General features: G+C 42.2%; 1 protein-coding gene across 1 annotated transcript in view; it reads right to left on the bottom strand.

The window, feature by feature from the left end:
• Positions 1-14877: 14877 nt before the first annotated feature.
• ADAMTS16 (ADAM metallopeptidase with thrombospondin type 1 motif 16) overlaps positions 14878-18076 on the bottom strand; it is a 631464-nt gene continuing 628265 nt past the window's right edge. The window contains exon 23 of the mRNA XM_069613712.1: positions 14878-16169. Within this exon, the coding sequence (XP_069469813.1) occupies positions 16054-16169 (116 nt within the window). The 3' untranslated portion in view covers positions 14878-16053. The remainder of the gene's footprint in view (positions 16170-18076) is intronic.

Below are 18076 nucleotides of genomic sequence, written 5' to 3'. Positions count from 1 at the left end.
GCCCCCCAACAGGCCCCCACGCAAAGTCAAAACAGCCAGAAACAGCTACATTTGTGTGCTACTCAGAAGCACATACCTGCACACTGTAAACAGTGTGTGGTGTCCCCCGCAAGCAGGCCTGCACTTCGGTGACCCTGCACAGGGTCCCCCGCAACTGTCACTCGCACATCGACAACATGCCTAAGAAACTCGGTTATAACTCGGGGAAAGCTGCATGCAAACCCCCGTAAATCATTCCTGCACCCCACTACGCTGCATACGTGCACCCCTAACTACGATTGTAACCCCATCTGCATGCACACACTCCAAAATCCAAAATGTGAACTCACCTCCAAAGTTGCAAATCCTCCACGCAAGTCTGTATGCCTGCATTCGGGTGGTGGAGAGATCAAGGGCTTTGTGTCGGCATTTCGCAGGCGAGAGTTAGTGCAGTCACATCCATGAATACATTTTTGTATGCACTTGTGGGCGTGCTATGGACTGCAGGCGTGCTGTCCATCATAATGCCCACTTTTTGGCATGTTCCCCATTTCCCATGTTCTGCACACAAATCCGCCTCTGCGTAGGCCTCTCCCATGCCCTGCATGGTCTCTTGCACAAGGCACTCGGCAGCCCTTGGAGATACACGAAGGATGTTGGTAATCCACGCAAGTCAGCAAGATATACCGCGCATTCGAGTCCATGAATCGATGGATGGGGATTTGCATGCAGAATGGTGCACAAATCCCTGATTTTCCATGCAAATAAATCCATGAATCGGACCCTATCTATATAACATGTTTTAATTAAGTAGTATTTTTGTATTTTAAAATTATGTGTTTAGTGATTTATTGACATTGTAGATGTAATTGTTTTTGATACTTTTACTTTATAAAAAATGATGTATTTGTATGCATATAGTTTTATTCATTGTCTGATAATATTTTACATTTTTAGGTTTATGTGCGAGAAAGGTTACACTGGGCCTCATTCCGGGTTTGGAGCTAACCATGGAGTAATTAGCTCCATGGTTGCCTCCGAAACCGTCCCAAATCCGGCATGGTGAATGGAGTAATTACCGGTCCATTCCAGGGTTGGAGGGACCAGTAATTCCCCATTCACCTTTTGCCCTTCCCCATTCCCATTTCTGCCCCATAGGGCTCAATGGGAATGGGGAAGGAGGTAATTACGGCACTGTAAATTACAGTACCGTAATTTCCTCCGAAGTACCTTTGCGGGTCCCGTAATTTACTCCTGCTAAAAGCAGGAGGTAAGGAAGGACCCGCAAAGGGACCTCGGAATACGGAGGTAAGGGAATACCGGCATCAGCACTCTTACCGGTGCCGGTAATTCCTTACATCCGACCTCGGAATGACCCCCCATGATATTTGATTGAAACATATTTTTTTTAAAATGTATTGATAACATATTTGTATTTTTGCGAAGAGTTTTTGCCCAAAAACACACTGATTTTTTTTGTTGGGGGTGGGAAAGGGCATGTAAAGGTTTGAGGGGTTGGGTAATAACAAAAAATAGGTAGAAGAAGGGTAGCTTGGGGGGACCCCCCCAAAAAGAATGTAAAAAATATTTTGATTAGTTTTTCAGCAAAAACGCTTCGTAAAAACACACGTTGAAAAAACGGGTGTCGTTGAAAGGACATAGAACCTTTCCTCTGCCCAGATGGGAGAAAACCAGGGCATGGACAACTGTTCTGAAACTCAGGTCAGGGATGAAGTAGTGGTGTACTAAATGAAGGCCTTTACACTTTGATTGTGTGCTTCATCTCATTGTTGTGCCTTTCCAAGATGTAGAAGGGCTGGAGCACACTCTGCATCTCTGTTTTGCTTTCCTACTCCATTTTGGGAGAGCTCTAAATTCTACACCTGCATGAGATTTTCATGCAGGCAAGAAACCAAAAGATTCCAATGGAATATGCCTTGGATAAGAAACAGGTGGGTTCCATTTAAATTCATTATAAAATGCAGAAAATGTTTTATCTTTCACAAAGTTGAGACTAAAAGTGAAGAGTAAAGGCTATTTCACCTTCATTTACTCATTCACAATTTCACTCCACTTTGTGAATGTTGAAAATCACATGCAGGAGACCATCAACATATCTTTTAAAATGGCCCTCATCATGTCTTGAAAAGGGTGTGGTAGAATATGACACCATCCACATCAAAAGACTAAAAGTAGTTGATCTGACCAATGAAGACCTATGTTGCATAACAATTCCTCACAGAAACCACCCTCTTACTCCCATTTCAATCAAACCCTCAGGACACCTCACCTGTATACTACCTTAAGATTGAGACTATTACCTCGACTCTTCACTGTCTACATAACCCTATAGGTGGAGACATCTCTTAGTATCAATTGGCCACGCTATAAGAATGCCACCATGTTGATGTGATTAGATGCAAACAGAGGACTAAATCAGAAAAAGGAGAACATTACTTTTAGAGTTGTTTTACCCTTTGTTCTAAAACTTAGTTTTTCCTCCTTTTTTAAAGGTTACCTTGCTTGCCAAAAGATTATTTTTAAAAACATAATTGTTTGCAAGAAAATTATTCATGTCAAGACTTGATGGTTGCGAGGAACACAAATACCTCCGTCCCTAAGCAACCAACAGCAAGAAGATAGTCACTTGCTGTTCGAGTATGGAGAAACAGGATACCCACGTGGTCCAGATGACTGCTGTAAGGAAAAAGGGACAAGTAAGGTCAGGATTACACAGGGCAAACAAAACTGAATAACAAGAAGCAGTAATGTCACCTACCAGAAACCACTAGAGGAAAGGCCGAAATGGTGGGGTAAAACCTGTTCCCTCAGTGTGCTAAGATCAAGGAAGCCAGAGGAGGAGATAGGGAATGTCACACTGGTAACACTGGAGTAGGATGCTCCTGGAGATTGGAAACTGGAGCACACCAATGTCAAAAGCGAGTCCGGGTATGACTTTGCCAAGGAGGTAACTGAAGCTTATCCAAGAGGCGGTCTGTGGTCAGTCTTTCCAAGAGTTCAATGAATCCAAGCATAAGTACCAAGAGGAAACAGCAAAGAAGTCCTTAATACGTAATCCGTGGTCAAAACAGTAGATCAAGGCACTAGAACATAGGTGAGTTCTAAAACAGCGTAAGAGAACAGTTGAGAAGTGCTGTGTAGCAATCAGGAGCTCCTTATATACTGAGAGCCATGCCACATGGTTTTTTGGGACGCGTTACGCATCACGTGATCACTGTGTTGGATAGTAGAGGCTTGAATGTTGCTGGATTCACTGTTCATTGAGGATGCAGTGATCAGAAGGGGCGTAGCTGTTGTCACGGCGACCTGCAATACTGTGCCGTGGTGAACAGATGAGCCCGTCTGTTGTATTGGAGTACAGGCGGCGGGAGCCGTACCACGTGGTCAGGTCACGTTCCAGGTATCGTGCAGGTTTGGCGCCCTTAGAAATTGTCTGCCAGAGGCGGCCCGATTCTGCAGTGTGGACAAACGCCAGGGGAGTGGTCACTTTTGATAGAGGCGATAACTCCTCACCTGACACATTTTCAGATGGCTTCCCCAACTCCTCCCAGCAACAGGATGTCTAATCTTGTAAGAGGGAATGGAGGATGGCTGAGCACGAGACCTAGTACCTGTTCTGGGACATAGTCGGGGAGGGGCACATGGAGGGGTTAACAAACGTGTGGGCATGACAATTCATGAAAACATAATTTGCTCAATAAGATGGTAGCCACTTCTCTCTTAGTATTAGTTAAAAAGAAATCTCACTATTTTTATGGTAGAGAACACAAGGCCCGTATGTTGCACCAAGTATAAAAGCCCAATCCAAAATGGAGACTCACGTGCCCTTTACAGAACGCTCCTGACATCATCCTGTTGATATTGGCTTAACACGTTTCTTACCATGTCTCTGTTAGTTTTAGTTAAAAAGAAAGCACAATGGTTTTACGATGGAGATTAAAAGGTCCATTTTACACACCAAGAAAGTAAGCCCAATCCAAAATGGAGGCTCATGTGCCCCGCAGATAATGCTCCTGACTTCATCACATCAACACATGAGTAGGCGAGCAATACAAATACGAGCAAGATGGCAGACGCCATAGTACACCATGCAACACGAGATCTTGGCCTTTTTAGCTTGAATGAGTGTCTGCCAAATAAGAAAATATATACCAAGATAGTACTTTTATACACTTTTAGGTGTATATACCATATGCCTTTGTGAGAATTCAATGAACTGTGTACTTCAATTTTAATTTAGATGGAGACTGTGAATACTAATAGTCAAAAGATGCAGTTTACTCTAGGTCAGTGCATTTTATTTGGATAACATACAATAGTCCAAGACAGCATGAATCCCTTTTTCCTCTCAGTGAGCTACTTTTTAGAATTCATAATAAATTTGAATTGAGAATAATTTCATGACATTTTGGAGGTCAGTTAAGTCTCCTGCTTCACTGTCCTTGCCTGTTTTTCTCATTCTTATGTGGAAACTGACTAGTCCCTAAGACTAAGCACTGTTGCATTTGCAACAAGTGGCTACTAAAGGTGGTTAGCACGCTAAAATGGTCATGCCACATGAGATTTTTCACAATCCTCAAACTCTGGCCCCTAAAAGACTGTTGGGTGGCAGCTGTGGTGACCAGCTTCTGCCCAGTATTAGAAAATCCATGGCTGGTTGAATGGAGTATTTCCTTACCATTGTTGTGCTTGCTCCCAGCCTGAATCTTGGATAAAAGGAGGACTCCTGCAACTGTTCTTCAGAGTTGGAGCCAAGATTCTACAAAGAACAGTAGCCTACTGAAGACACAAGGCCGAACCGTGCAGCTGACCAGCAACAAGTCCAGTGATTGGCCCAATGAACCCCTTATCCTCTGCCTGATCGCAAGAAGACCCTCATTGGTGCTTCGACCCTTGGACCAGTGGATGCAACCAGTTCCAACCCCTGCTTTAGAATCTGTGCCTCCGGAAGTGTCCCTGGAGCAACCAGTGAACTGACTAGCTTTCTCCTTGGCTACCTCACTGCAGCAATTGTCATTTTGAGTAGAGTCTTGGAACGTTGCAGATCTACAAGTCATGCTACAAGTCACCTGCTCCTGCATGTTCAGCTCCCTCACTACAAGGGAAAGTGCGCTGGGGATGTTTCTGTGCTCACTGCCATATTGTAAGGGATTTCAATCAGGCACACACCCAGGTCTCGCCTAGCAATGTAGTGCGCAAATAAAACCCTTATTTTATTTTTGTCTATAAGTTCAATATTCTGAATGATATACCACTCATATCACACCCTTCTCAAAATACCCCCCAGGTCACAGTGGACTGGGAATCAGGCTAGTTTGTAAAGGTAAATATGTATTTATTTATTTAATATTAAAATCACACATAAGTTTAATATATATATATATTATATAAGCAAACCAATTGAATTCACTTATATTGATAAAAAATAGAAAACACAGGAATAATAACAGTTTTGTTTTGTGCACAGATAGTGTTTAGGTTAAGATTCCCCCTGCAAAGTTTGGTTTAAAGACAAATGAGCAATCCTACACCAATGTGAGTAATCAGCAGGTTTTCAAGAATGAAATATGATGTCTATAGTTATAGGCAATCTTCCCTCCCTCAATTAGAGAGAAAACCGTTTTGCCAAATGACACTTTGAAAATGACAGGTGAAAAGGGCTTTGTGAAATACTGCAACTGGTCAAAAATGCTTAATGGATATAAACTCTAAGGAAACCAACACTAATCAGGTACTAACATACATGAGCTATTATATAAACAAGAATACACACTTTTGATCAGGATGGGATGGAAAAAGAACTTTGAAATGGGGAAATGACACGTTTAAACTTGGGAAGTTCACAAATTTGTGGCAAATTTTTACTATGCAATATTGAAGAAAAACGGGTGAAATACACTGCTCTGAGGTTTTTAGTTGTGTATGTAGCTAAGGATGTTAGTTATCAGTGAGAGTTGAAATTTCGTTTCTATCTTTCAAACTGAAGGAGTTATAGAGGTTTTAATGAGAGGCATTTTTGCAAAATAGGCTCGAAAATGAAAACAGAAATGTGCTTTTGAAAATGACAGATGGGTTTGATTGCACTATATTATGACTATGAAAAAGAGAATGCCACATATGGATCTTACAGTCACGTGATCAGCGTAACCCGTCCCCTTGTGGATACTCTACTTCTTCCTGGGATTTACTTTAGTTATTCAGAGTCCCAAGGGAGTTATGGTTTTGGGACACAGGTGATACAATCAGCGCAAGAAGGATTCTAACAATACTAGAATTCTGAATTAAAGATGGGATGGGTTGATATAGGGATAATACATTGCAAATATATTATGGGTCACTGTTCTCCCTATTAATACTTACAGTATACGTTATTAAATTGGACCGTCAGCTCTGGTTAATGAATTTGATCTGGTCTACCGGCAGCAGGGCACCTCTAGCGGGAATGGATCAGCCAGGAGGTTCTGGTCAATTTGGACTGCACCTCATACTGAATTTGGATTGGTCCCTCTTGGTTACTGGACACGTTAGATAGCAGGATGCAAATTTTCAGCGGGTAAGCATTAATGGTAGCAAGCCAAGCTGAATCAGAATGAAATCCCTTCAAGTTTGAGATGTTTGCAATTGGGTCAGGCTAGCAATAATTTTGCAATGCTAGAGTCTGGGTTCTGCAAAGAAATCTGGATCTTTCAAAGAATTCTGGAGTCAGCTACAAGATGAAAGGTTCTGCAATATGGTGCTGCATGGACATCTGGATGGGTTTTGGAAGCAATGTGTTCTGGAAGAGGTCTGTTCTGGAAGCATTCTCCTATGTGTAGTGAAACTCCTATATTTATCTGTTACAACGTTTATGGCATGGGCAGAACTTCAAAACCCACCCCCATGGTTGTGAGTGGCTACAGGCATGTGCTTGGTTTTGGTTGGCAGCCTAAACAGAGCTGTCATCTTATGACAGGTTTTAGGAACCCCCACCTGGATTTTTACCCAAAACATACTTTTGCACAAATGTACATTTCTACCATTATGTACCCTCATAAAATTGGACACATTGGGCCTCATTACGACCCAGGCGGTAAGTTACCGCCTGGGCCGTGACTTTACCACCATGGCGTAAACTACGTTTACGCCATGGTGGTTGGCGGACTTACCGCCCCATTCCGACCTTGGCGGGGCGGTAAGTCCCCAATCCCCATTTACCCTTCCCCATTCCCATTTTTGCCCCATAGGGCATAATGGGAGTGGGGAAGGCGTTAATTACGCCACCGTAAATTACGGTGGCGTAATTAACTCCATGGTCCCTTAGCGCCATGGATTTTAACACCTGCTAAAAGCAGGTGTTAAAAGCGCCATGGCGCTAAGGGACCTCGTAATTGGCGGTAAGGGGTCGGCGCAGCTAACGCTGGCGTAAACCCCTTACCGCCAGGGTCGTAATGAGGCCCATATACTTTGTATTCGATTGTCTACATTTACATTCACTTCCCATTTTTGTGAAAGCTGTATTGGTAATTCTATTGATTTTTATCAATTTTACCCATAACACTTTGGATTAATCATTTCTAATTTGATACATCTGTGGTGGGCGCTCATCAGTGGATCATGTACGTACAATTGTAAGTTTGCAACAGTAATTGTTTTGCCGCAATCAGACATTTTTTATAACTTTGGTTCCTTAAATTGTATGAGTTTCCTCAATGTATTCAAATCACCAGGCTGAAATTTGTTTAATGTCTACCAAGTTTCAGATGTATCCCTCTCTAGGTTGCTCAGTTAAAGAGTTTTAAACTTTAATCAAAAATAAAGATTTCCCACTAAAGTCCTCCTGTTTAACCTCCCCTTTCTAGGCAGCAGCTGTCCAGTCCTTTGAAGTTCACTGAAAAACCTCCTCCACATCCTGTCCCTCCTGGCAGTGGTCAATGCTCAGCCAGTCCTTTGTTCTTTGGTCAGCCAGCAGACGAATGTCTAATGCGGCCCCATTGTGTGGCTTGTTGGCATTATGCGGGAACCATTAACAGCCATTAGCCTTCCTGTTCTCAAGGGAGTGTCAAGCGGAGATGTCTGTTTTCCCAGGCTGTCAGATCACAATTTCATAGTGGATTGGCCCCAGACTGGGCCCTTTGACCTTAAAGTCTTTTCATTTCAAATATAAAATATAAGCACAGCTTATAAAGGATTTAAACATTTAAAAAGAATTAGCCCTTCACAAACATGCTTGAAATAGTGGATTTTGCAATTTCTTCCAGAAAAGAAACACCTTTAAATGGGTTGGACAGCTCGTTTCCTTAAGCAGCTGTTAGGTAGTGATGCCTGGATTCCTCTGACTGCCTGGAGAATCCATGATTTCAGCACACTTTCCTTTCCATAATTCTCTGGGAAAATTACTGCATATTTAAGGGCTGCTTTTACACCACTTTGCCTGTGTATGTGGCAGGGCGTGCAGCTCTTTTGGTGGTTTATGAACTCTGCATAATTTTGCAGATATAGTGCGCACAGGGGTTATTGCCTCAATTTTTCGCAGTTTTCTTTCCCCATTGGCAAAGGGGTGCAGTGTGGCACAGTGGCATGGATAAAAATTCTCCACATACAGCCTGTCACCACCTGACCTTGGTGACCTTCATTGGAACACTTTTTTCGCAATCCCATGAGGTGTCCTGAGGGGATCTGTACCACAGAAGTCTTCATCTTTCTTCCTTTTGGCTGTTCTTCTGGAAGCTGTCTGGAAACGTTTGCTGTACAACACAACTGACTCCCAACCTGGAAAGTGACCTCTGGATCTTCCTCACCCAATCCAAGGACAGAAGATTGTGTCCCCAACAAATTCTGGAACAATCTGAGTCAGGGGATTAGTTAACATATCTGTTTCTGTCCCCCCTGCCATCCATCGGGTAACATTGGGTGTAAAGTCCTGACTCTAACTCACCCTGAATTATGGTGGTGACAGTGGGTTAAGTAGCCTTTCCTAGACCTGGTCTAGTGAATAGGATTGGGTTGAGTGCTTAACTTAATTTTATTAAATACTTATTTAACTTTGAAAACTTTCTAACAATACCACAACGGCCCACTGCTTCTTTTCTGAATATCCTTACCTGAAGAAGCAATACTTTTGAACTTGTGAATATTTTTGGCACAAGGCTCCATATCTTCTTAGGGTTGGACATATTAAGACTGAGGGAAGCTGTTCTTGTGTTGGTTCTGAAGAGTTCTGCCTATTTTCCATTGCATCTGACTACTCATCTGTGTTGTACTGGTAATTGATTCATATGTAATTATCTTCTCCAAATGTTGAATCTGTAAAAATGTTGTACATGGTTTTGTGTGGCAATACTTACATGTGATTTGAATATGCTTAGTGTGTAATTAAACACCTAATAAATAACTGTATTTGTATATACTTACTATCTAACTTGAATTACCAGTGTTGCCCGGTGTGAACTCATTGTGGCCCTCGACCACTCTCACACTTTTTCTGAGACCAAGCCTTCACTGCCCAGCTACCTTAATTAGGTTTTGGCTAACCTCTCAATGTCTTCCCTGTTTACCATAAGTAGGGTGGCTTCCCAAAATTCTCCCACCAGAGCTGATTCTGGAAATCCAATTTAACAGATATCCTTTATTTGTTTGAGATACCTTAGGTGAATAACTGCAGAATTAAATTCTTCTACCGTCTGCAAGAAATACATATTCAGACAAGGGTAGAACAAAAGAACTCATGATCCCCAACTGAGTGCATTTATTCTTTTTAGTAATGAGGTCGCACTTCAATGTATTGGTCAATCTGGAGCACATGTTGCTTTTTGACTAAAATACTTCGTGTGGAAGAATAGTGTTGAGAAGAAAGTTCAGTTGAGAATTGGTTTCGAGTTTTTACTATTTCTTTCAGATAGGCGGCACACCACCGCAATCAAGGGTTCGGTTATTAAAGAGGCTAAGTTGAGTTCTTCTAAAGGGAAATTAATATTGTCTGGTAATACACATAATCATTAGAAGGATTCTTTCAAATGATTGTGTTAAATACTACATTTCGAAAAAAGTGAAGAATGGGTTTCTCGATTGCCCACCACCCCTATGTTTTGTAACAGAATTAGTGCCACGGTTTGAAAGAAAGATTACTGTATACTATGTGCCTCATTAGAAGTTTGGCAGTGTGGAATATTTGTTGTGTTAATTCTATTACCGCCAAATTCGTAATGATGCACATAGTGTACAATGATTTTTGTTTGAGACTATGGTACTCATTTTGAGGTTGGGAATAATGGTAAAACCAGGGGGAATTATAAATACGGTCTGTTTTCACTGTGCACATGACAAGCGGGTATTGTCACGCGCCTGCCATCCTGGCGCTTGTGGTCTTCATGGCGTTTGCGCCACCATTGAGTTACCCGGCACATTTTTTCTTCCGTGCCGTCCACTTGATGGTCCAGTTTTTCTGTTCGCTTTCTATTTACTTCCTACTTTAACTCCGCCCTTTCTTTCAACTGCGTGTTGCAACCCCTGGAGTTTGCTTTTGCTTTGGGTTAACGCTCCTTAGTTTTCTGCTTGCACCGGCTGCTGCCCCCTTTCTGGCGCTTTCATTCCTTTCTTACCTTCTGTCCTTTTTGGGTTCCCAGCCCTCACCTTTCTGTTTTTCTTTCCGGTCTCCTACCTTGTGACGGTCTCTCGCTCTCCGCCCTTCGTCCTCGGTAGCTCTGGTTTCTGTCTTTGTGCCTACCCCTCCTGTGCTTCTTTATTCTTTGTCTTTTTCCTTGTGCTCTGTACCTTACGGCACTCCGCCTTTCTGTGCCCAGTTGTTCTGGGTTTCTTGTCCGGACACTTACCGTGTTTAGCTCTCCTGCTGTTACTTGTGTTCCTCACCTGTTACACGAAGGTCCTGTTGCTTTCACTTTGATTCTACCGTGTTCCCCAATTGTACTACAACGGTCTGCATACAAGAGGTTTTTTTTGGCGGCTGGCTTTTTTCCTCTTGTTACTGGCATTTTTGGAAGGGGGTCCTGTGTTCTCCATCATTTTCCGGCGACACAGTGGCTTCAATCCGAGGACGGATGTATCTCTACCAGAAAAAGAACACCTGCAGAGGAAAAAGAGAAAGGAGGGTCGACTATAGATAAGAAGGATCAGGTGAGGAGAAGGAGGAGGGGGACCTAACGAATCTGGAGGATTCCATTGATGAGAAGTCCAATACACCTGACAGGTATTCACGGCATGTGATATCCATAGGTGTAGTGCTCGATTATCGGGTGAATACTGCAGGACCAATCCTCCAATTCTTACTACCACCCAACAGGCAGATAGAAAACATTGTTAAAGTTCACTTTAGCAGAACTCCTGTCAGTTAAACTCCCTCTCTCAGCTACCCGGACTATACTACTCCATCTAATCTACCGACCTCCAGGTCCTAGCTCCTCCTTCGAGGAAGACATAACGGTCCTTTTAACTTTAAATACCAAACAAGGTCCACAAATTATCCTGATTGGTGACCTGAACCTGGGCATCTATGACCCTAACAACACCAATGCGACCTCTATGGAAAATTCCATAACCCACTTGGGCTTCAAACACATGATCATCGGGCCCACACACAACAAGGGCAGAACGTTGGACTGGTTGGCAGATCTCAACTGCACAACCACAATCCTCCAGAACGAGTCCATTGCATGGTCATAGCATCATTGCATCTCTTTCTCCATTCAGGAGAATGTACTCCCTAATATCAGCTCCACCATTGCCCCACCAACTCTCTCCAGAAACAACCGTAACATAATGATTCCGAACCTACGACATTTGCTCCACGATATATTAGACCCTCCTAACTATGACAACCTAGATTCTGATAAACTGGTGGACCTTTAAAAGGGCACCCTAGAACTAGCCTTAAATAACATTGCCCCTATCAAACTATAAAAAGCTAGGCCTGCAGCCCACCTTAATAAATGGTTTACACTTGAATTAAAAACCCTCCGCAATATCAAAAGAGTTGCCAAAGCCACTTGGAGAAAATCGCCACCATTCCTAACAAGGCAGTGTTCGCCTCTGCTGCTGCCACCTATGAATCAGCCATCCTCAACACCAAAAAAGAGACACACAATAACAGAATGCTAAATACTAAATCTAATACTAAGGAGCTCTTTAGCATCCTAAGGGAACTGGAGGCCCCAGCTCCACCAACAGAAGCCTGCGTCAAGGATGCGGATTGGTGCGCTAAAATACAGAAGGCTCTATCTGACAAAATATCAATAGATGATATTTGACCAAAATAGAGACAAAAAAGAATAGCTTAGCCAATAGTTACAATCTTAACACCTCTGAGGACCTTCACCTCCCCATCCTGCCCTCCGTTTTTTTTTTCTCCAGTCACACCTAAAGAAGTGGACAATATCATTCTAGGCCTAAAACCATCAAGGTACCAGGGAGACATCTGTCCTGCTACAGTCATTAAGGAAGGTGCCAAAGATTTGGCCCCTTTCATTGCTGCTGTGATTAACTCCTCGTTCAATACTAGCTCGGTCCCTAACAACCTCAAGGAGGCTTAGGTCATGCCTGTCCTAAAAAAAACGAACCTAGACCCCAACATACCAACCAATTATAGGCCCATCACAACTGTCCCCTTCCTCTTAAAAATTCTTGATAGAGTGGCCTATCGCCAAATTCAAAAACATTTGGAAGATAACAACTTACTAGGTCTCCGCCAATCTGGCTTTAGACCGAGACACGATACAGAAATGCCCCCCCTGGAATTAAAAATCCAAATAGATGAAGCCAAGGATAACAGCAATTTGGTCATCCTTTTGCTTTTGGACCTCTCTGCTGTGTTTGATCTGGTCGAACAGAACATCTGACCACAGCCGCTGCCTTCTCCACAAACGCCTGTAAATGGATTCAGTCATTTCTCTCCAACCGAACAACCAGGGTCTTTGCACCCTCAGCCTCAGCTAATCCAGTCCCCATCTATTGCGGAGTACCACAGGGCTTGTGAGTATCTCCGATGCTATATAATATATTCACAAAGCCCCTCTTTGATCATCTTGATAACATGGGTGTCACGTACACAAACTACGCAGATGACACCCAAATGATCATTACGCTGACTGGTTGCTATGAAACTGACTCCAAATTGATAAATTACATCTATCTTGAAAACCAGGCATGGTTGGCTGCTCACAGTCTATGTCTTAATGATGATAAGACAGAGCTCCTGATCATTGGTTCCCAAGGAATCTAAACAAACTTGACACACAGTACACTTCCTTCAACATTGACAGGAACACTATCCAAGGAGGTCAGAACATTGGGTGTTTATCTGGAGTCTACGGTCTCACTTACGAAGCAAGTGAACGCCACTGCCTCAACAACAGCTTATACCATTAAACGGATTAACGCCTGCAAATCATACTTGTCCACCAACAGTTGTAACATGTTAGCCAGGGCATTAGTCCTATCGAAGCTGGACTACTGTAATACTCTCTTCCTAGGATCCTCAGAACGCAATCTTAACAGACTGCAGGTCCTACAGAATAATGCATTGAGATCAGCATTAAATATACCTCGTTCTAACAATATCTCATCCATTAGACGGGAAGCCCACTGGCTCCCGGCGCGTGACAGGATCTCACTCCGCCCGCTAGTCATTACTCATAAATGCTTGTCAAATTCCACCCCAAAATATCTTGCAGACAAATTCTCTAGAAATCAACCGGCCAGACCTACTAGATCATTCTACTCGTACTGCCTCAAAAGCCCTTTAAATTAAAAACTGTGGGAGGAGCTAGCTTCTCAGTTTTGGCTGCCAAAAGTTGGAACTGTCTTCTCCTTTCTATCAGAGCCGAACTTTCCTTCTGGACCTTCAGAGCGCAAGTAAAAAATTGTCTCTTTGATAAGAAACATTAACAGGCCTCAGGTAATTCACTACCCTCCTACACTGTAATCTATGGACTGGACTTTAACTCATAGCACTATGTATCATTGTTTTACTGTACTTCATGCATTGTCGACTCAACTCTAACATTGTCGACTCATCTTCACTTTTATATGTAGCACTAAGCAAGTCGACTAACCTGTAACCTCTTTGTTGACAAGCATGTCTTTCCTATGCACTATATATTTATGCTTTTGTAACCTTTTCACAAGTTACAGCACCCAGTTACTTCAGGGTTAGGTGCGCTCTATAAATAATAAACTAAACTAAACTTAAGTTTGAAACTTTTTTTCTGAAGAGAAGAGATGTGCAATTAGATACCTTCAAATTCCTGAAAACAAATCTGTAGTGTGGCTCACAAAGTGGAGGAAAACGTGGCCCTCTCAGATGTTCACCATCTCACTCCTTTGCAATTGTATTTTAGTACATTGTACAGAGGTGGTATTATCTGCTTCTGAACACAATCATTGTACATTCGCAAACCAACGAGGGAAATGGATTATTACATTCCCCTCGTTTGTTAATGAAATACCACATGCGATATTGAAATAATATGCATCCATTACCACCGTCCTGATTGTGATATGTACTAATGGTAATTATCACTTGCAAAAATCCATCCCAAAAATCCACATGACTCATAATGAGGATGTAAGTGCAAAGAGCATTATCATGAGATGCTTCGGTCGTTATTAGGATGATAATTGCCCACTAGGATTTATAGCCCTCAACTTAGATTCGAGGTCATAACTCCTGGCGGGTCATTATTATACTATGACTGCTGCTCTAGGAGCAAAAAAGGAACAGAACATGTCAGATGCAACAACCACTTTCTTGAATGTGTGCTACATAATAAGACCATTATGATTGAATAAAAAGAAATACCCATTTCATTTAATGCACCAACAGAAGTCATTCTGATCCTTATTTCAGGAATCACAACAAGAAAATAAAGTATTCATCGGCACTACAACCATTTTTACAAATATTTATTATAAAAGTTCATACACATAAATATTTAGATGCGCTCTTTGAGGTGCAGCTGCACGGTAAACGTCTGATTCCAGTAGGCACCAAGATTGGATTGCATTTTTGCAAGTTGCATTATTAAGATGTACAGCTTTTTTGCACCGTGAAAAGGCTCCTTTTACTTGTTCGAGTGCAAGGGCGAGAAACGCGGAGAAACGCTTCAAGCATCAGGAGAACTCTAGTAAGATGGCGGCTAGCGCGGCAGTACCTTAACATTGCCCAGGGAGAACAATGCCGTTGGTTAATCAGTTGCAGAAAGCGACTGAGGCAGAACAAATGTTTACTTTTTCATTATTATGACAAAGCATAAAAAAGTAGTTAAATAAAAACACTCATATAGCGACGCAAGAAAAAATCATGTGGACTCACGGGTGCGGGGGTGGGGGGGGCGGAAAAAGCTAGCACCACGGGTGGATATGCTTGTTCCCTTCCTTGCCTGATACAGTCGATGAAATACCAGTTCAGTTCTCCGAAGATGTAATGGCGTCAAGTATTGTCCTCAATTATTTCCTTTTTTCATTTGAAGTTTTCAAAGTCTTTTCTGAAACACATGCACATGGAATATAGTCCCCACCACTGAAATGTGCTCAAAATTGCTTGACTGTAAATGTTGGAAGTGCTTGGAAGTGATTTGGAAGGATGGAATACTGCAGTTAATGAATAGCGGACAAATGATTTTTGGCAGATTGCTCGAGGTAAAACGAGGCACAAAAGAGCTGTGCTTGTGTCTATATGTGTCCACGACCTCCATTTTGAATCGTTGCGTGATTCTCTTTATAGAGCGATACACATGCCACGGAAGACATTGAGCATTTCAAATCCTCGGAAGATCTGTATTCACAAGGATTGCGAAAACCCATCAGATCTCTTCTCGTTGACTGGGATGCTGGCACTTGCACAGCATGTCGAGATGGACTCTTGCAAGAACACTGATGAGGACATTTCAGGGCCTGGCTTCCTTATTTTCTCATCTGTCTAGTGGAGACATGTTGCTTTTTTCCCTGACAGCCAAACATGGTCCTCTTGTGGCCCTCCATTGCCATCAGGCGCAGCCCAAGGCAGGAGAGGTAAATCTTTGCGCTCTACGGCATACGCTTGTATTCGTGCTAATCAGTTCTTCATTATAAATTGGACTTGGAGCAGGACTTGCAGCATTGCTTCCCATAAAACTTGTGACTGCAAACTCCATGCTGCGGCACCAAGTAGCACCAGTTAAAATAATCTTTGCAGAAGACATCTAAACATAAGAAAAGAAGATTTAGAAATTAATTCAGACAAAACATCCACAATATCCAAAGAGTATGAGTAACATGAATTTATATTTGTTATTAAATAGCATTATTCATTTCTGACAGTGAGGATGTAGGAGTAGTGTAGGTGTCATCAGAAACAGTAATCTAGGCCACTAGATGACCTGATTTTCTCAAACAAGCCCACATCATCTCTGTTAACCGCCTCTCCAGGCCCTTTGCTGATTGGACTATTACGGTCATCTTTGAATTCAAATGTCCTCTGCTATTGCCATTTTTCTATCTTTTATTGTTTGAGAATCATTGCAGTCCACAACTCTTTTTCATTTCCTAACAGCAGAAATAGTTGTATTTTGTGATGTTGCTTTCTATTTCTAAGTATCTTGCATATATTTGTACAGACTTTCTGACATATCCCACAATCAGTGCTTGGGATCTAAGCATAAAGCATGTGTGTGTGAGTGTGCCTGCTCTGGAGTTCATTCACATAGTTTAATTAACACTAGTGTTTCAGACCTTTAAAGCATGTATTCCACATTTTAAGATGGAGGCTGGCACTAGTTCTCTTGCCATGTATTCATGCTTTAGCATGTGCTATTCGTTGACTGTTTATGGGTGCATTATTTCCAAGACTAAATACAACATATTCACATTATAGATCATTGAGTAGTGATTTTGTGGTCTAGGAAAACACACGGGGAGGTAGGACAGGCTGAAAATATTTTAATGAGTGGTTTATAATTTATTTGGGCTTTGCCTTAAATACGGATTAAACCTGACAGGCATGTTGCCTGCATCATAAATATGTATACACAAGCATTGACAATGTCAACAGTTTGGCCTTTTGTGTAGGTATGGGAAAGGCACTTGGCAGACACTGACATAGTGGTATAAACAGGCTATGGATGGTCTGAGGTGCAAAATGGTGCGAACACCTCGGCATCTAATAGCAGTGCTTGGCAAATGCCTAGTACTTATACGCAAGCCAAAACCGTTGGCTTTGCCAATCCTTGTTATTAACAGCACTTTATTGAAGAATATGGATAGTGCTTATAAATCGAGTGGCTGAAGGCAGATCTGGTTAAGCCATTTTATGACGCCAGTAGTGCCTTTACATCGCCAATTAAGACTTTAACTTTCAGAAGACTGCTTTAAAAAAACACTGGCAAACACTTTGAGGGCAAAGTTTGATGGTAAAGCCTGATTAAAACAAAACTCAAAGAGTTCCCATGAGGAGGTGTTTTGAGTGGGGAGGAGCAGGAACTCGGTTGGACTGGCCATAGGGATTAGCATGGCAATGGGCAGTCAATGGATGGGCAAATATTCAAACAACACCTCTTTGTGTCCCTCTTCATGTGCCACTTCTCCCTAGCTGTAATCAAATGCAGTAGTTTCGGCTTTTAGGGGCGCTAAAGTGCCACCTATTAGCCCAAACTAAAGAGTAACAGGGTTGGGATTGTTGTCCACCCACTATATCAATCTAACTGGGCTTTCAGGATGATTAAAAATACCGAGGATTTCTACTGGCTTATTCTTTTCACATTTACTTGGGCGTCTTCATTGTGGAGAGCCTGGACATCTGACTGATGCTCATCATCTGATGGGTTGATAAGAACAGCCCTGAAAGTGGATAGCTCACAAAAACTAAACTAAAATGTGCAAAATCCTAATATGCCATTCAAAACAAAGTGAAGCAGTGACATGGAAACCAGGAACAAGGAAACAGGTGCTTTATCAAAATAATGAAACTAGGTTGCGCATAAAGATCAATGCAATTGTGTGTATTGTAAGTGAAAGAAGAAGGGCTCTTTTTGAGGTTTTACTGTTGGTTTTTGTTAAAAGTCTTGCCAGAGACTGTGTTTCCCACGGTAGATGTAGTAATCATGGTATTAGC

This window comes from Ambystoma mexicanum, chromosome 5p, assembly GCF_040938575.1.
Source record: "Ambystoma mexicanum isolate Mex_15411 chromosome 5p, UKY_AmexF1_1, whole genome shotgun sequence".
Classification (NCBI taxonomy): Eukaryota; Metazoa; Chordata; class Amphibia; order Caudata; family Ambystomatidae; genus Ambystoma; species Ambystoma mexicanum.
The sequence above is the reverse complement of the archived record's forward strand: the minus strand, read 5'-3'. Positions and strand labels throughout refer to the sequence as shown.